General features: G+C 55.9%; 2 protein-coding genes across 2 annotated transcripts; one reads left to right on the top strand and one right to left on the bottom strand.

Annotated features, from left to right (window-relative positions):
- The first annotated feature begins 2,165 nt into the window (after positions 1-2,165).
- Positions 2,166-11,864, top strand: PARM1 (prostate androgen-regulated mucin-like protein 1). Its single transcript, XM_074541899.1, has 4 exons — positions 2,166-2,315; positions 9,067-9,732; positions 10,463-10,541; positions 11,065-11,864. The coding sequence occupies exons 1-4, from the start codon at positions 2,264-2,266 to the stop codon at positions 11,147-11,149; spliced, it is 882 nt and encodes a 293-aa protein (XP_074398000.1). The 5' UTR covers positions 2,166-2,263; the 3' UTR covers positions 11,150-11,864.
- A 1,789-nt stretch (positions 11,865-13,653) lies between these two features.
- On the bottom strand, positions 13,654-18,922 carry RCHY1 (ring finger and CHY zinc finger domain containing 1). Its single transcript, XM_005485654.4, has 9 exons — positions 18,501-18,922; positions 18,284-18,403; positions 17,525-17,640; positions 17,382-17,460; positions 17,082-17,126; positions 16,918-16,976; positions 16,562-16,588; positions 16,141-16,261; positions 13,654-15,926 (listed from the first exon to the last, which is right to left on the bottom strand). Exons 1-9 carry the CDS (start codon positions 18,894-18,896, stop codon positions 15,798-15,800), a joined length of 1,092 nt encoding a protein of 363 aa, XP_005485711.3. The 5' UTR covers positions 18,897-18,922; the 3' UTR covers positions 13,654-15,797.
- Positions 18,923-19,394: the final 472 nt, after the last annotated feature.

Below are 19,394 nucleotides of genomic sequence, written 5' to 3' on the forward strand. Positions count from 1 at the left end.
CGGACAGAGCGCCCCAGTCCAGCCCCGCCTCCCAGAGCGTTGATCCGTGGCCAGCTTGCTGTGGCAAGGCGGATCGATTCACCCTCCCAGGGGCCCTGGCGGGCAAGGACGGCCGCCCCAATTACTCTGCAAGGGGCTGTGCCTTCGCAAAATACACTTCGCGGGGTGATTTTTCCCTCGGGGTGTGCTGGGAGGGCATTCCCGCTCCCCAAAGTGACATCCTGGGGAACAGAGGAGACCCACAGGGGTGAAGGCAGGGATGCTCCGGCGCTGTCCCGGCTCCCAGCGGGGCTCGGGGGCTCTCCCGGCAGAGAGGGGCAGGGAGCGGCCGCGGAGCCCCCGGGCGCCGATGGAGGTGGAAATGAAAGACTGGAAAGAACGGGTGACCTCAAACCGCAAGCTGGCAGCTATTAATGTGAGTGCTGGCAGCCACCCAGCCATGCCATTTGGCCGCTGACCAGCGGGTGAGCAAGCTCCCCTAGCCCTGGCCAGCCAGAAATTCCTGCTGCAGGCTCCGGCACACCGGGACCGCCGGGCTCCGGCACTCCCGGCCACGCCGGCTCCCTGCCAGCGCCCCCCAAAAACAGGCAAAGCGTTGGAAACCACCAGGATGGCGCAAAAGCTCTGCTGGGGGCTTGGGCAAGACCAGCAAAACTGGCAGCTGGCACAGGATGGGGCACAGGGCACCCAAGAGGAGCTGGCTTCATCCCGGTGGGGTGAGCAAAGGCAGGGAGCAGGCAAAAAAAAAAAAAATTTAAAAATCCTCATGACCACTAAAAGAAAAATTTCCCTTCGTATCTGGATAAAATTGGTGGGGGAAAGGCATTTTAAAGAGATTTTAAAGGGATGAAATGCCTCAGGGAAGATGGTACCAGCAGCAATGCGAAAGAGATGGCCAAAGTTATCCCCAAAAAAGGATCTCTCGCCTCTCCCGGGAGGCCGTGCCGGGAGGAGCGGCCGAGGTGACCGGCAGGTGGCAGCTGGAGCCCGGGGCTGGCGGCCCTCGGGGCGCTCCGGGCTCGCCACAGCCCGGCCCGGGCACCGCGAACGCCGCTCGCACCCGGGGCCGCGGCGAGGGGCGGCGGCTGCGCCCAGCCCCGTCCCCCAAAACACTCCTGCCCGTGGAAGCACCCAAAACCAACAGGGATGTGAGAAGGGAAGCAGGGAGAGGATCGCGCTGTTCCCACAGCAGCAGCATTATTTTCCCTCCTCCCCAGCTCAAGGAGAGCGGAGATGCTGATAGCGCCCGTCCAGAATGGAATGACAGCTGACTTGGATTTTGTGCCCGGCTGGTTCAGGCCCAGAGCCAGGATCCATCCTGAGAAAAGGCCACACAATACAACAGAGCAGAGGGCTGAGCAACCCCGGGTAAAGATAGCTCGGCCACAGCCCGGACTCTGAAAATCCTTTTCCATTGTGAGCACGCAAAAGCCTGGGGAGGATGAGTTCAGCCTGAAAATATTTCACCCGCAGCAGCACAGCTCTTCCCAGAAGGAAAGAGCTGAAAAAATGGTCCTTGTACCTCCTGCTGTGCCACAGGTGTCTGTCTCCTGGCTGGGTCCTTGGAGCACCGGGAGCTGCGCTCTGGGAGCTGTTTGTACCATGGAAAGGCAGGACCCTGAGCACCTGGCTGCCCTGGACTCATACCTGGCTTGGGGATCCCAAGGGAGGTCCAGAATCACGGGATCACATAACAGCTTGGATGGGAAGGGTCCTTAAAGCTCTTTGTGTTCCAACCCTGCTGCCATGGGCAGGGACACCTTCCACTAGCCCAGGCTGCTCTGACACTTGCCCAGCCTGTCCTTGAACGCTGCCAGGGACGGGACAACCACAGCTCCTCTGCACAGCCCGTGCCAGGCCATCCCCACCACACAGCCAGGAGCCGGCACAGCAGGCATCACCTCTGGGTTTGGATCACGGCGCAGGGAAGAACTTGGACACGCATCCCAGGCAAGGAAGAGGAACAAGTACCAGTGGCACAGAGCACCCCAAGTGGGTGCCACCGGCTGGCACCGCCTGGTCCCCAGGGTGTGACACCCCCGGGAGCGTGTGGCACTCGGCATCCAGCCCCGCCGCCTCATCCCGGGACAGGCGCACCAGTGCAGCGCGGTCGGTCCCTGGCAGCCGGTGGCTCCGGTGCCGGTGCCGGCAGGTGCCGCTGTGGGCCGGCCCGGGGGCGGGCCGGGGGCGGGCCGGGCGGCGGGGGCCGGGCCGGGCCGGGCGCTGCGTCCCTCCCGCCGCGGCTGCCAGCGCCGCCGGCACCATGGGCAGCTGCTGCCGCCCGCTCTTCCTCGCCCTCCTCCTCCTCCCGGCAGGTAAGCGCAGCGGGATGGGCGGCGGGGAGCGATGGGGCCGCGGGGACGGAGGAGCCCCGGGACTGCCGGGGACAGCGCGGCTCCTTCCCGGACCCCGCCGCGGGTCCCGCTGACACCCCCGTGTGAGGCGGTCACCCCCAATGACAGCGGTGCGGGAGGTGTCGCCCCTCGCCCCTCGGAGGGTGCCCAGCGGAGTCCCCGGCTGCGCCAAGGAGGGTGCCTGGATGGGGCCACCCGAGCGTCCCCACGGCCGCCCCCTGGCCGGGCTGGAGTCACCCCCGCCCCGCGCGTCCCTTCCCCCCGCGGCCGCTGCTTCCAGGGAATTCTGTGGCTCTCCCTGGCCTTGGGCCGAGCTCGCACTCCCCCGGCCCCTGGCGTCTCCCCCCGGCGGCACCAGCGTCCCCATGCCACAGAAATTGCCCCATCTGGCACCTTCCCCCCGCGAGGCGCTCGGCGGGGACACTTCTGTCCCCGGCTGATGCGACAGCGAGCGCGGGTCACCCCTCCGCCCGCCCGCCCGCCCAGGCTGGGCTTTTAATAAACACGAGGAGCCGCCTGCCCGGGAACATGGAAAACACACTTGCATAACCGGGCACGCTGCGCGGGAGGAGAGCGAGATCCATCGGCGGGGATGTCGCTGTCACATCGCTGCCGGCACAGCCGCCCCAGGGAGCTCCCGGCACAGCCCGCAGGCAGCGGCAGCCGCGGAACCCCCAACCATCACCCCGGACCTCGGGAGATCCTCCCTGGATCAGGGAGAGCGGGATGGATAAATGTCCCTGAAAAAGGGGGATTTGCCAGCGAGCTCCCGATCTGTGCTTCCCGAGAAAATGCGTTCGGGAGGGATAGGGACGAGCATTGGGATGCTGGGGATGCTCTTTCTTCTCCCTCACGGGCCCACATGTGCCCCTAGAGCAGGCGGTCCCTGCCGGGAGGCAGCCTTGGGGTCGGGGCGGGCTTTTCCCAGCGCCCCGGCCAAACCCGAAGCTGTTCCCACGACCATCCCTCTCCAAAGCTCCAACGCCAGCCAGGCTTGGCACGAGAAACATGAAAGATTTCCCTGGACTCTGGTCCCACGTCCCTCAGGCTGCTCCCAAACAGCCCTCGAGCATCTTTCAGATGCTTTCTGCAACATTTTTGCCCTCACTGAAATAATTTTTTTAAAAAAGAAAAAAAATGTGTATGTATATATATATATATAATCTCACTTGGGAGGAAACACCAAGCACAATTTAAATTTGCTCCAGGCTCATTCTTCAGGACCAAATGACAGCCAGGACGTCACTGGCCAGGAGTGAAATAATTCTGGGCTTTGCCTGGCCACATAATGAAAGAGCAGAGTCTTGCACAAGGAAGTTTTTATCCTGTTATTACTCCTTCCTCTGGATGGAAATCGAAACTTGTTTTGCTTTCCTGACCTGGTGCCCAGCCCCAGGCCCACTCTCCCCTCCTGCAGCTCCCCCTGTGCCCCAACTGGGACGTTTTTAAGCACTTTTTAGAAACAGATCTTGGTTCTGAGTGCTTCTTCGTGGAGACTCTGGGCTGGAAGAGCTGCTTTTTGGGCTCTCAGAGCCTCATGGGCTGTTTAATTCTGCCACTGAGGAGGCAAACGTTCAGGCACTCTGCTCCCCCATGAGCTGAAGGACAGGGGAGCTGGGGAATTATCCCCTCTCCCAGCCCAAATGAGCCACCAGGCTCTAATACCAGGGGATGCTCCAAAATTCCTCTGCCAAGCCCAGTTGCTTCTCCCTCTGGGAGGGGCTGGAATGGGGCTGATGCACATTGGAAGCTGCACCTGGAATCACTAATTAGCAGCCAGCCAGGAAAATTATGGAGCTGGGGAGTTGTCACCTGGGCAGAGCTGCTTCTTGCAAAAGTCCTGGCTGGCTCCAGAGGTATATCCAAGATATGGGAAAAAATATTTTGAGGTGTCCCCAGCAGGCAGGTCCATCTGCCAGCTCCCAGACCCAGGAGACAGCAAAGAGCATCCCATGGGATCCCTTATTCCCCTTCCCCAGGGGAAATCAGCACAGCATAACTAACACCTGTTGGCATGTTTCAAGAATATAACTTGAAATACCTAATGTATTTTTTACTTAAACAAGCAAGACATCATTTCAGAAGGGGCTGGAGCTGTCAGCTACTGCTTTCCACCCCAGGTCCTCATCAGATACCTCTGGCTGTACAGGCTGACAGGTGTTTCGCCACTCTCAGGAGGAAAAAAAATCACCTAAAAATTCCTCTTCACCTCCTTTTCTGCTATAATTTCATTGCAGCATCAGCATCAAGGGCTTAAGAGCTGAATAATTGAGCAACACAGTTTTAGGGGGGGTGGGGATCACTACCTTTTCCTTGGCTGGAGCCTGGGTTTGTTGTGTCCCCAGCAGTCCTCGCCTCTGGGTTGGGATCATGGGGCAGGGAAGAACCTGGACACCCACCCCAGGCGAGGAAGGAGGGAGTGTGCAGCATGCAGGGAGCCACGTGAATTTAACAACAAAAAAAATCTATTTTCAGCTGGTAAGGGTGCTGGACCTTCCCTCCTGTCTCCTCAAGGGGACTCTGCCCACAGCAGCATTCCTCAGGCTCCGGAGGGTGTGCAGGCCTCAGGGCTGGGACAGATGGACACACGGACACAGGGATTTCTGCTGTGCAGCTGTTTCTCTGAGCTACAGAAAGCCTCAGAGCAATTAGAGCTCAGGCACTTAACGAGCATGCAGCAGAATAAAACTAATCATGCAGGAAGCCAGCTCGGCCTGCCAGTAAATCACAGCAACTGCACATTTATTGGATCTGATGGCCCTGGCTGCCTCTCACGGGCAGGGAAGAGCTCTGCCTTTTACCTGGGGCTGTTTCTGGCTTCTGCTTTTCTCCCTTGGTGTCCTCCTGCTCTCAGAACTGCTCTCACACCATCTCCAGCAGACCCTGGCATTGAAAACAGAGGAGACAGAGCAGCAAGGAGCGGAGCAGCACGTCAGGCAGGGGTGCTGCTGCTGGCACTGGGGTCACCAGCACTCACAGGCAGTGCTGGAGCTTTGCTGCACACCTCCAGCTGGAGATGCCCCCAGGAGTCACCATTTCCCACCACTGATCCAGCTGGATGGATCAAAATCCCAGTGAGTGTGAGACACAGCTCAGAGCCCGCAGAACTGCTCCCAGACCTCCCCATCACCCATATTTCTTTGGGATAACGAGGCAAGAGTCCGCAGCAGTGCCCAGAAGGAGAAAGACACAAGTTAAAGGCCCAGAGCAGCCACCACACCCTCTGTGCTCCCGTCCCCACGTCAGCACAGAGCTCAGTCACAGCCCCGTGCACTGCAGGTGGGGCCCCCAGCCAGGGAGATTTGAACATCCCCAGATCCCAGACTGCATGGGGACAGGGAAGGGGAGGCAGGGCTGAACAGCTGGAAAAACTCGTTGAACCCAAAGCAAAAACCAGTTTGGCTTAGTCCTAGCTGCTGTAAGGAGAGCTTCTGCCATCCACAGCCAGATGCTGCTGGTTTTACAGCAAAGAAATACAATGAAAATCGTACCTGAGCATTAACAAGGGGGAGGGAAACTTCCAAAAACCAGCACCAAGTTATGAGAATCCCCATCCACAGAAACCAAAGCTGAGCCAACGAGGTCACGGGCAGGAAATCCTTACTTATATTTACATCTAGGTTGTTTTACTGCTCTGCATCACTTAACCTGGTGACAACCCAAGGCACGCTCAGGGGAATCAGGGCTGTTCTGTCATCAGCATTTGGTGAGCAGCATGATACAGGACTGGCAAAAGATATTTCTTTGCTCACTCTCGTGATTAAAGCCAGGTTTCTACAGAGCTTTGCTTGAAAGAGCAGTGATGCTTACCTATGGCCTTGGTTACTTGTGTTTTCTGGGTGTTTGCCAGCTGCTAAACTGGCACAGAAAGTGGCACCCAGGCTGGCTGCAGCAGTGTGTGTCCAGCAGCTTTCCTTGTTTTCCTGCTGCTGCTGTAATTCTTGTTCAGAGCAGCTGGTGAGGCTCCTTGTGTAAGGGCAGGCAGAATAAACAACACCCGTGTGGTGGAAACCTGCATTATCCCTTTGGCCTTGGCTGCTGGGGGAGCTCCCCTGGCTGCAGCTGGGGCTTGGGGGCTGTAGCTAACTGGGGCTGCTCCTGGCATCTCCTGTGGCTGTGTCAGAGGCCTTGAGCTCTGCAGTGAGCCTGGCTGAAAGCTCCATCTCTGCCTTTATCAGTGGATGCTTGTTTGCAGCTCTGGCCTGATGTCATTCACTCGGGCTGGAGATGTTCTCTGGTGGCTTTTAGGCTGCCTTTCAGCTGGCAGAGCACTTCAGGATCTGCTGCAATGGCTTTTGGAGTGCCTGGGAAGTGCATCCTGGAGAGGCTGCCAGCCCAGGTCAAGCAGCTCTTTCCCAAGAGGAGCATGAGCATCACTCAGCTCTGCAAGGGCAAGACCTGCCCTTCTCTGTGCCTTCCAGGAGCCAGGAGAGCATCGTGGCAGTGGCAGAGGGAGATAATTCACCAGGAGAGAGGGATAATTCCTCAGGTTGGCATGTAATTAGGGCTAATACTCCCCTAAGAATATCCCCTTCCCCTAAGAGCAGGATATTAGATTGACACAGCTTTGGGGTCTTCTTTCCCTGGCTGTTTTCTGTATTCCTAGTGAGAAAATCCTAGGAAAAGGACTTGGCAAAGCTGCTCTGGGGCCCTGGAGTGTGACACTGCTGCTTTCCTGGGCAGTCACCTCATCCTGGCAGGCCCCTGCCTTGCTCCCCGATGGATTCCAGCAGGGTGGTCAGCTGCCCTAAGTGAATTAGATGAGCAAATTCCTCAGGGCTGAGCTATGCTGGGCATCCTCTGGGAGCTGACATCCCTCAGTCCCTCTGACAGCCCCTGCTGGAGGGGCTTCAGCCTCCCAAGCCACACGGTCCTGTGGGAAGTGCTGTGCCTGTCTGGTCTGTCCCTTGTCCCCCAGCAGCAGCTCCTGCAAACCAGGTGCTGGGGAAACCAAGAAAAACTCTGCTTGGCTTTTGTTTTCCTTTCGGTTTTCCCTTTCACATGCACTGGGGAGAGGACAGGATGTACACACAAGGCTCCCCACCAGCTGGGTGCAGGGACATGGATGGGGACATGTGGAGCACCAGCCAAGGGAGCCCTCAAGCCTTTTGTCCCTCGATCCTAACCCCATTCAGAAGCAGCCTGTGTTGCCTCTGGGATCATGGCAGGGCTTTCCTGGGGTTGTCTCCTCTGGGTGGATCCCAGATCCCCCATGGAGGAGGCGGGGACAGCACAGCACAGGCACGGGCGGCTCTCAGGGAGAGGCAGGGGAGACCAGGGCAGAGCTGAGCTTCCTTGCTCTCCTGGGAAGAGTCCCTGTGACTTGTGACCTCCTTGGCTGGGAGCTCTCAGCCAGCAGCCAGAGATGGTTCCTGCCTCCAGTTCTGGCTCAGCCTCCGAATTTATGCCCCTCAGATGTTATCGGAAAGTTCCTGACTCATCCCGGCCAGCAGCACTGCCAGCTCCGGTCTGCCTCCAAAGTGCAGCAGATCATGGGAGCTCTGCTGACCCCAAGCACTTAGGGACATCAGGGTGGCTTTGCAGGGAGGTGGAAAGCTGCCTGTGTCCCTGAGGCACCGGGAGCATCTGCACTTCCAGAGGTAACAAACTCCTGAGGTCCTGGCAGGATCCTGCTTGCTGGGCTGCAGAGGCTGGCTGGGGCCTGCTGGAGAAATCTGAAAGCTCCAGGGGTGAAGATATTGACATACAAATGGATTCTGAACCGTGTGGTGTGAAGGGTCCCTGGTCCAGGCCTCCCTGCAGTGACCAGATTCCAGCTTGTCATCCCTCTCCTCCTCCCTCTGCCATGGTTTGTGTCCTCGGCCTGAGCAGGGTGACAGCTCAGAGCCATCTCCCAGTGCTTGTCCTCAGGACAGCAGAGCAGCCACGGCCTCAGTCCCTCCTCCAAGACCCCTTTTCTTGGGAAAATGAGGTCCTTCCACATGGGTATCCACAGGACCAAAAAAAGCAATTTTGGCTGCATTAACGAGTCCCTGCTCACCATGCCAGATCCCATTGTTCCTGCAGACAGGCACTGCATGCTTCTGTCCTCCCCACTCCTGATCGGTTCATTGCAGCTGGAGTGAGCTCCTGCTCTGCCCAGTGCTGGGCTTGGGATGCGCTCTCTGGGGGATGTAAATAAATGAATACATGGAATTAAAATGCCTCCCCATGTCACACGGTGCTGGCACACTCTTCCCTCATCCCAGCCACACTGAGGGGGCCAGCGCTGGACCAGTGCTGAGTTTCTCCCCCCCCTGGGAAGGGGGAAAAAGCCCCAGCAGTCAGCTGGTGGGGACAGAGGGAGAAATGACTCATCCTCGTGCTAAGAAATGGAGACAAATGAATGAATGCACAAGGAAATGGGGGGAGAGGAGAAAGAGATGTCTTGTGTTATCACTCCCAGCTGCACAGGGGCTGCTCTGAGGAGGAGCTGCTTCCCCTGCTGCTGGCAGCAGATGGAGGGGGTGATTGGGGTGATAGGAGTATCCCAAACTGGGGGAAAAACAGGCTGATTGATGCCAGGACAGCTGGTCTGGTTTGAGCCTCACCTCTAGGCACCCAGCTGTATTTCCCCTCTCTTCATTTTAGATGGCTCTCTCCATTTTAAATGTCATTTCCAGCTGAATTCCCAAGCCCTTTAGCACTCTCCCAAGCACCAGCTTGCCCCAAGAATTGCTCTGTCACTAACATTTCTTTGTCTCACTCCTAGGACTGGGCCATGACTCCCCAGAGCCACCCCTCATCCCCATCCGCCCCCCCTTGCTTTGGGGGGGTGTCCCAGTGAAACCAGACTCCAGGGATGGCCCCACACCGGCTCCAGGCCAGCCCCAGCTGCCCTTGGCCACGGGACCCTCCGGAGATGGGACATCCTCCAGGCCCCTGGAGGGGGATGGCCACAATGCCAGCACCCCGGTGGCAGCACTGTCCCCTGCTCCTGTCCCTGTGAGCTCCATGGCCACAGCAGGAGGTCCCTCCGTGGCCTCCAGCCCCAGCTCGGTGCCAGCCGCCCCGGAGGCTCCCCGGACAGCAAATCCTGCCGGCGTGGCAAGAAGCACCCTGGATTTGGGGGCAGCTGCCAGCCCCACGGAGCTGGCTGTGCCATCCCCTGCCCCCTCCCTTCCCAGCAGCCAGCCCACCTCACCCCCCGGCACGGGCCCGTCCCCGACACCCGTCCTGGAGAGCCCGGCCATGACACAGCCGCCACTGCTGGCCAAGGATGTCCCTTCCCTGGGGACACTGGCCATGGCACCGAGCCTGGCCACGGAGCCAACATCCCCCCCAGTGACTGTGATGAGCCCCACGGAAGCCCAGGCCACAGCCTCGGAGAAAACCACTGGGGTCACCATGGAGGAGGTACCACGTGCCCTGAGTGCAGGTGAGCTCCCCGTGTGCACACAGAACGTCAGGGTGCTCAGGTAGGGGAGGCAAACCCCCAAACTGGAAGGGAAGAGGTGCTCAGCTTCCTGAGAGCATCACTCTGCACAATTCCTGGAGCAGCCTGTGTCATCTGATGCACTGGCAGAGCCCGGGAGCGGTGGATAACAAATCTCGGTTGCCTGGAGATGTGGATAAAAAGCTCAGTTCTAAATTTGACTTGAAACACTTCAGGATGAGAGGAAACAAGCGGCTGGATGGTGGGTGCAGCCTGAGTTAGGATGGTGTGGGTTTTAACTTTCCCTCCAGAGCCCTCAGGAAGCTGACACGAGCTTCTCCTCGTCCCCTTGTGCAAGAACAGGCAGCTTAAAAGTGCTCCACATGGCCTGAAAAGGGGAGACCTGGAGCATTTCCTAGCCTTGGCTCAGCACTGGATGCTGCCTAGTGCTGGGAGCAGCAGCAAAGAGTGAGTCCACAGTGCCCAGGCTGTGTTTCATCCCACACATACCTGCTCTGTGTTTCATCCCACACATACCTGCTCTGCACATATGGCAAGGGGATCATTGCCAAGATAAAGGGGGGCCCGGCGTCCCCTTTGGGAAGCAGTGAGGGAATATTCCCCCCATCAGAGATGGCTGGGAGCAGCTGGGCTGTGGGATGTGTGCCATGGAGCTGGGACTCGTGAGGAGGCTGAACCCTGAACGCTTTCCTTTCTGGTGTTTCCTGCACAGGCAGCATTGTGGCCATAACCGTGACGGTCATCGTGGTGGTGGTGCTGGTGTTCGGGGCAGCTGCCTACCTCAAGATCAGGTAAGGCTGGTTTTGCGGTGGCCCCCCTCCCTGAGGCTCCCTCTTACCATCACCAGGATGATGCCAAGTGGCAGGAAGATGCTGTCCCCAGGTGTGGCAGGGCAATGTGCAGGCTCTGGTGCTGGCAGGGCTCCGTTTCTTACCACTCCTGTACTGGAAAGCAGAGTTTGCATCCCTCATTTTGCAACAGCCCTGCTCAAATGCCAGAGATGCTGCTCAGCATAGTCGTATCCAGTAATTATCCCTTGGGAAAGCTGGGACAATAAACAGCAGCAGAGCCCAGTGCTGAGCATCCCTAATGAGCCTTTGCTGACAGCTGAGATGAGCAAAGGTCTGGTTTTAATTCCCTGGCCAGGCTCATTCAACGGGGGCAAAATTCAATCTGAGCTTCACTTCTCCCAGTCCTTCCTCTCAAAACACCCCAAAGCTTGACCTAGGGAGCCTTTGCATTAATATTTCTTCATCCCATTGCAAAATAAGTAACAAATCCTCAAAGTAACCTCGGGTTTGCTCTCCCTGGCAGGCACTCCTCCTATGGAAGGCTTCTGGATGACCACGACTACGGCTCCTGGGGCAACTACAACAACCCCCTGTATGATGATTCCTAGCAGGGATGAAGCCAAAAACCCCAAAAACCCTTAATTTATAAGTAAGCGCTTCTGCAGCAGAGCATCCGCTGTCGAGGAGATGCCGGGCACGGAGCCCCTGCCTCAGGCAGGATCACCACGGGGCTGCTGGATGGCAGGAACTGGAGGGCAGTGCTGACAATAAACCTCAATTTTGGCCTTTGAGCAGGAAACCATGTCCTGGGGCAGGCCAGCCACTTGTTGGAGACAAGGGAAGCCAAATTGCCCAGGGGGAAGGGCTGGGGAGGTCAGGGGAGAGGATGGAGGTTGAGCCAGTGCTGTGGCATCCTTTGAAATGCTGCTGCTCTGTGATCTGGGGGGGAGTGGGGGGCTGCTGAGCCAGAGCCAGCAGTGTGCCAGGGTCTCCTGTGCTTTCACATGTCCCTTTCCCTAAAATCACTTCCCTGTGTTGCCCTGCTAATCCTTTGCCTTGTCTCCCCAGGAAGCATGAACAGCTATGGGGCTGCTCAGTCACTGCTCCCTTTCTTTTCCTGAAGGTGCTTCCATGCACAAGTTCCTAATTTAATTTTTTCCATTTAATTGTGGGGGGTTTGGTCCCAAAAGCAGCCCAGGAGCCCACGGGAAGATGCACTGACCATCCATTTCACACATGTGGCTGCTCACTCCACAGCTTTGTTTCCATTCCTCAAAAAAACTTGGCTGCTAAAATACAGCGGAGTGTTCTTTTCATCCCCAACTTGTGTTCAGCTTTTAGTGTGGGAAGGCTGGGGGTGGCTGATGGCAGAGCTGGTTTGGGAAGGGGATGCTCAGCAGCTTCACCCTCTGGCTAAATTCCCTGGCAGTGGAAAGCAAAGCCCTCAGACCTTGGTGAAAACAAGAAAGTAAACCTGTGACTGGTTGTTGCACCTCTCAGCCACAGCCAGCCTGGAAAACTGTTGGGGGCTGGCAGCATACACAGGGAAGCACAGGCCCTGAACATGCTTAGGATGAATAAAATTCTTTTTCATCTTTTCGGCACCCAAGAAGCAGCAAATTAGGCTACCTTGGCTAAGAAAAACCACAAACTGAGTTAAAAAACCACCACCCTTCTTCTCTGGAAAGAAACTGGGTGTTGTGCTGCTGCTGCCAAAGTGAGGGAATAAAGGGAGAGGAAAAGCCATCCCCTTCAATTAAAAGTATATAACTCCAAGGGAATAAATTCCTTTTTCATAAAGGAGGACAGAAATGGGGTGTCAGCTGTCTTGCTCAACCCTGTGTCTGGATCCTCAAAATGAACTACTCTCTCTTACCCTACAATGCAAGGAAGAAGCTGTACATATTTTTGGGGATATCCCGGGGTGAAAACAGATTCCTCACCTCTCTGGGACCAGACACCATCCCCAGTGACATGGATGACGTGGACATGGATGATGTGTTTCCATCTGCAGGACTGTTTGTCAGCACAAGCCAAGGCACAGGGCAGCCTAGGGAATAACAGATGCGTGTGGCAAGTGGAAAAAACACTTTATTCTGGGGGGTAATGCCCTCAGAGGGAGGATGCCTGTGTTCCAGGCAATGCCTTCAAACACCCCTTTCAAATTCCCACCTCAGACTCTCTGGCTTATTGAGGGGTTTCTATCCCACACCAGTATAGCAGGGGAAAATGGGGAATAGCAGCCAGGACATGCCCTAAAAAAGACCCTTTTCCTTCTCTTTTAAAAACCAGCAAGGTTAACCCTGCTACCAACTTGTTTCATTTGCAAAACCAGCCAATTCCCATTTTTCCCAAAGGCTCCCACAAGCCTGGCTCAATTCCACCTCCTCCCATCTCCCTCGCCTCCCTCCCTCCCCCCGCCCCCCTTTGGCTCCATTTCATCTCAGAGCTATTTTATTTATACAGAAAGAGAAATAGCTGGCATAGCTCCGTGGTGTGGAACATCCCATCCCCTGAGCCTGCCCTGGCTCTCCCTCGCTGGCTGGGAGCTTCATCCCAGCTTCCAGACTCCCTCTGGCCTCCCTAATGATGCTCTTGTTTGGTGAATATTCCCATGCATCAGCCACCTTTCCAAGCCTGAGGTACCAGAGTGAGTAGCTCCTGGTTGCAGGTGTCAGAAGCCAACTCCAGCTGGGACCATGAAGGAGAAAATCCAAGGAAACCACCCCATTTCCAGCATGGAGGTCCCAGTACACCCCTGGGCTGAGCCCTGCAGAGACAGATGCTGCCCCTCTGAGGAATAAACAGCACAACATGAGGAGCCTCTCCCTCACTTCCAGCTGGAAATTTAAAAACAGATGGATTCCCTGCAGCCGGGAAGGGGCGAGACTGCCCCACGAGGGGGTGGCTGAACAGAGGTTTAACACAGAACACCCCCACTTCCATCCCAAATAACACTATTGGAGCAAGACAAAACCACACCAGAGGCACCAAAACTGGGGACCCCAATCAGCTGAGCCCCTCAGCCCTGCACTGTTCCACTTGCTGCCTCTCCATGTTCCACAGAGCTTGGCAGGCCCTGCCTTTATTAATAGCTCTGTGACCTTGTGTGCGGCCCCTGAGCCTGCTGGAACTCCACTTTTTTCCCACAAAGCAGCAATAATCCCTTCTGCTCCTGATTCTGTCCTGGAGGGGTAAGCAGGGCAGGATTCCAGCTGCCAGGGAGTGAGGGAGCTTGAGCTGCTGCTTCCATCCCTGGATCATCCCAGTGCCCTGATCCCAGCATCCTTCCCGCTCCCATCAGCGGCACCTCCATGGACAGGGAAGCAAAGCTCCCTAGAGCACCTCCCATCCCATAAAGCAGCTCCTTGCCTGTCTCCAATGCCCTTTATCCCCTGAAAATGCCATTACTTTTCCTACCCTGCCATTTATTCCCTGGGAAAGGGAGTTAAGGGCTCGGTGCCAAGATAAACAGACCAAACAGTGGTTCAGCATTCCCTCAGCATTCCCATTCCCTCGTGCTTTTTCCAGAGGCAAACACCAAACACAGGGGAAAAAAAGGTCAAAATCACCTGGATCCCGTACCATGAATAATTTTCCTTCCCAACACCAAAGCACAGCTCAACTTAGAATTTTCTTTCAGCCTCCTCTTGTGGTTGGAACCCAAACAAGAATATTTCCAATCAATAACTGGAATAAAATTAGCTTCCCATTTAACAGCAAGCCTGTTTGGTTGTGGACCTGACCAGCACGGTTTTACCATTAGCCACACACTCCAAGGCTACTTGGCCAGAGTTTTCTGGGACAACAACTCCTGCAGGCTGGTAGGAGCCCCACTGGCACTTCCAGGCTTATCTGGGAGCAGGTCTCCATCCAGGGAAGGAGGTGGAGTCACCAGGTGCCAACCAAAGCAGCAGGGAGTCTTGCTTGTACCACAGAACAAAAATATGAAAACACAGGAGCTTGTAAAAAATAAAGCACTGATTTTCCTGACAGTGGCTCGGGCCTCACACCTCCCCACATCCAACCATTTTTCAGCACTGAATCATGGTTTAAACTCAGCTGGGAATTTCCAGGGAGTACGTGTGTGAAAGAAGAGCACACCATGCTCAGTGTAGTTTGTTTATTTTAATGGAGACCTTTTTTTACATTTATTTATAGCAGTGAGAAAAGTGCTCCAGAAAAAGATACCCCAGTCAAGGCAAGCTACAATAGCTACCATCCAAATCCTAAATATTCCCCTACAGAAAACGGGCACTGCTGGATTAAGAAAAATTCATTTTACAACAGAACAAGTTAAAAGTGAGTAATTATAACCTGAAGAAGAACCAACCCTTTTTTACATCTTATTACTGTGAAGTATCTGCATGTGAAATTCACAGAGGACTTCCTGCAATATTTAGGACTGCAAAACACCTCAGGCAGAATGTTACATGAAAGAGGGTGGAGTTGGGGTTTTTATTTCTTTCAAAAGGCAGCGGTTCTCCCCCCAGTGAAGTTCGACCACGAACAAACACCAAAAAACGACAGAAAACTGGACCCTGGACTGCTTTATTTCAGTGAACATCCCAGGCTCAGCCTGATGTGGAGGATGTGTTTCACTTTAGGTACCTAACCAGCAAAATCCAGCTATGTACGAGTCTTAAACCCCACACCACCTCAGCCTTTGCCAGTGAACAGAGCAAAACAAGGAAGAAACAGGGAAAAGGTGACGGCAGCTGGCAAAGGAATCTGAGCAGAGGCAGCAGCGAGTCAGGATGGGTGCCCAGGGGGAAAAGGGGGGCTTTGCACCTGGATCTTCCAGCTGCTCATCCTAGCAGGCAGTGCAATTCTCTTGTTTCAAGGGAATTCTGTACACACAGGTGACAGTGCACAAAGGGAGCCGAGGATGCCACTGCTGCCCGCGGTCCCTGTGGACACCCATCATTCCCAGGAGGCACACACATCATCCCCAGGGAACACCACATCCCCACACACTGCCCTGTGGATGCTGGCACTAGCCCCAAAGGCCTCTCAGGGCGACCCATTTTCCCCCAGAGCTGCCTCTCCCCCTCCCTTCCCCTTCAGCTGCCTCCAAACTCCTCCTGCTGCTGCGCCGGCCGCTCGCCACATCTCCTCATGCTGCTCCTCTCACCTGCCTGCTCCCTGACGCAGCACAGGACTCCTTGAACTGGGAAAACTGGAATTTTTACTGACACAAGAGTTGCTTTGTTCCCAAACCAGTCTCTGCCGGGGCCCGGCCGAGCCTGCCCCCGGTCACTGCTCCTCCAAGGACAGCCGGCACCGCCCGTCCTGGGCCGTGTTGTAGGACTCACAGCTCTGGCACTTCATGCCCAGCAGGTGGAACTGCACCGTGGAGCGGGCGTTGCAGTCGTTGCAAAGGATCTGCAGGCACACACGGGAGGGAGGGAGAGGCTGCAGCACCAGCGGTGGGTGTATATAAACAGCAATGACAACATCCTACGCCTACACGTGACTGCTCCTCAGCATTCCCCACCCCTTGGGCTGACTCCCGATCCAGCACGCGTCCCTAGTGCCCTCTGCTGCCAGGAAGTCCGAGGCACAGCTCTAGGAAGGCCAGGCAAGGGTGCCCTCTTACCTCCACCATCATGTTCTGGTACTCGGTGGGCATGGGAGTCTGTGCCACCTCGTTGTCCAGCTGGCGCCAGTACCTGGTCATGTCCAAGGCCGAGTGCATGCACAAGGGACACCTGTAGCCTCTGGCAGAAAGAGGGGGACACGTCTCAATCAGAAGGTGACATGAGGCCATGAAACAAGGCCATTGGTAGGGACAAGTGTCACATTGTATCAGGCAAACAAACAGCAGGAAGCAGCAAGTTCTGGCAAACAGAATTGGAAATTATATGCACTTTATCCCTTTAAGTTAGCCCTTCATCCCTTTAGGAGCTGTCTTTAAGTCAGTTGGTGCAGAATTGGCATCAACTTAGGATTTTTACCTCCTGAAGAAATATGTTTGCACTAGGATAATATTGAGAGGAAAGATGTTTGGAAATACTTACTCCTTCAGCATTTCATCGTAACATGTTCTGAAAATGAAACACAGGTCAGTCAGAAAAACTGAGTTACTGACAGGGAACACACCTGCGCTGCAGAAAGGGAATAAACCACACAGGTATCCCCATGGCAGAAATTAAAAACATCCCTAGGCCAAGTAACAGGAGAGCTTCACACTGTCAAACCTGACTGAGAAGGAAAACAACCCCCCTAAAGAAAATACTTCCTGAAGAAACAGACTGTCCCCACAATGCAGGTGCCTCAGAAAGCAGCTGTAAGCAGCTGGTACAGACTGAACACTGCTAAATAAACACCCAACACAATGCAGCAGGTGTTTCCCTTGCTCAGGTGTCTGCTTTACCTGTGAAGAAGGTGACCACATGGCAGAACATGGGCTCCAACACGAGATGTGTGAATATCCTGTTTAGAGGTAAATATAAGACAAAATAGAAGAAAATCAATTCACACACAGTCAGAAACAGGGGCCACACACAGTTATCCAGGAGATGAAAAGAAGCTGCTCACCTCCAAACATATTGGACAGTCCTGCCTGGAGACATTTTCAATACACTTTGCAAATGGAAAAAGAGAAGAAAACATTATTCTGCTGTGTAGTTTTCTGTGTTTTTCTATACTGTAAAACTCCAATAGGTAAAATTTCTTATGTCTTCAATTAGTGGCACCTGTGTTGCTGTTAGGTGAATTTAGAGAAGGAGAACCCACTGCTCTCCCTGTTCCTGTGGCCTCAGATGGGGCTGAGGCACATCCAACTTCATGTTCAAGGCACTCCTTTTTAAGATATGGAGGTCAGTGATGCATCCTCACCTTGTGCTTTCCTTGGAGACTCAGGCTCAGGCACAAATTACACTTGGAGCAGTGGAAGAAATCCTCCTTGGGGCCAATCCTGTGGAGACAGGAGTCAGGGCAGGGCCGGTGCCCGCGGAGCCGGGCCCACTGCCCGCACGCACCTGCAGATGCCGCACTCCTGGCAGTGGTACTGCTTCTTGTCACGGTCAAACAGGTGGCAGATGTCACAGTAGTACTCCCCAAAGAGGCTGCCACAGCCCTCACAGTGCTGCTGGGCCTGAGGGGACACGAATGTCCTGAGTGCTGTGCCTGCTTCCAGGCTCCAAAGGGTTGTGGAGCTCCTGGAGCAAGGCTGGGAGCTAAGAAGCGATCAAGAGAGTGGAAAGGACAGGCTGAGGGAGCTGGGCCCTCATAAGGGATGGCTGAGAAGATTGAAGCCATGTCTGCAGGGATGTGGAAGGTGCCAAGAGGACGTAATCAGCCTCTGTTCCGTGCTGCCCAGAAACAGGCCGAGAGGCAATGGGCAGAAGCTGATGCACAGGCAGCTCCACCTGCACAGGAGGAAGAGCTTCCTTCCTGTGGCCTGGAACAGAGAGATTGTGGAGTCTCCCTCACTGGAGATATTCCAGAACCACCTGGATGCAGTCCTGTGCCATATGCTCTGTAATCAGGACATCCTGAGCTGGAAAGGGACCCACAAGGTTCACAACGTCCAACACTCAGCCCCGCACAGGAGTGCTCCGAGCATCCCACCAGGTGCCTGACAGCAATGCCCACATGCCTCCTGCCCTGTGCCAGGACTGGGGTCGTGACCCCTTCCCCCGGGAGCCTGTTCCAGTGCCTCAGGGTCAACAACCTTCCCTGCCATCTATCCTAAACCTCCCCTGACACAACAGCAGGCCATAACCTCCCAGACGCACCTTCTGCAGGAGCCGGCAGCTGCTGCACTGCACCTCGGACACCTGGAACCGATCCAGCTGGTGCTCCTCGGCTGCGTCGTGGCACAGCCGGCACGGGTACAGCTTCCTGCAGCACGGGGCCTGCCAACGGAAGGGGACGGCATGGAGCGGCCACCACCCTGGCACGACACGACACGACACGGCACGGCACGGCACGGCACGGCCCCCGCTCACCCACCCGCAGCCGGCAGCCCCGCCGGTAGTGCTCGCATCCCTGCTCGCGTCCCGGCTCGCCTCCCTCCGATCCCCCCGCCGTGGCCATGGCCGCCAAGGCTGCCCCGTCCCGCTCCACCTCTTCCGCTTCCTCACAGCCGGTTCCGGAGGATTTGGAGGTTTGAATGGCTCCCCCGCTCCCCGGCTGGAAGCCTCGTGTTCCCCTTCTCGCTGAACCCTGGTTCGAGTGGGAGGGGAGCTCTGGCGATGTCCCGTCCGAGCTCCCTGCCGAGGCGGGGTCACCCAGAGCAGGTGATACAGGGCCGCGTCCAGGCGGGCTGGGAATGTCTCCAGAGGGAACTCCACGACCAATCACAGAATCATAGAATATTCCGACTAGGAAGGGACCCGTCAGGATCATCGAGTCCAACTCCTGACCCTGCACCCCACCAAGCTGCCCGAGAGCTTTGTCCGAACACTCCTTGAGCTCAGTGATCCCTGCGGGTCTCATCCAACTGAGTAGATTCCGTGAGCTCTTCATGTTGAGGTAGAACTCCTTGTGTTTCAGTTTCTGGCCACTGCTCCTTGTCCTGTTGCTGGGCACACCAGAAATCTGGCACCATCCTCTTCTCACCCATCTTGGAGATACTTGTATGGATTGATGAGATTCCTGCTGTCTTCTCTTCTCTGGACTGAGCAGGCCCAGCTCCCGGAGTCTCCCCTCCTGAAAGAGATGATCCAGACTCCTCCACCATCTTGGGTCTCTGCTGGACCCTCTCCGGTAGCTCCTTGTCCTTCTTGACCTGTAGAACCCAGAACTGATCACAGCACTCTAGATGTGGCCTCACTGGGGCCAAGCAGAGGATCACCTCCCTGGACCTGCTGGCCACACTCTTCCCCATGCAAAACCTTCCCCTTA

Source organism: Zonotrichia albicollis, chromosome 5 (genome assembly GCF_047830755.1).
Source record: "Zonotrichia albicollis isolate bZonAlb1 chromosome 5, bZonAlb1.hap1, whole genome shotgun sequence".
Taxonomy (NCBI): domain Eukaryota; kingdom Metazoa; phylum Chordata; class Aves; order Passeriformes; family Passerellidae; genus Zonotrichia; species Zonotrichia albicollis.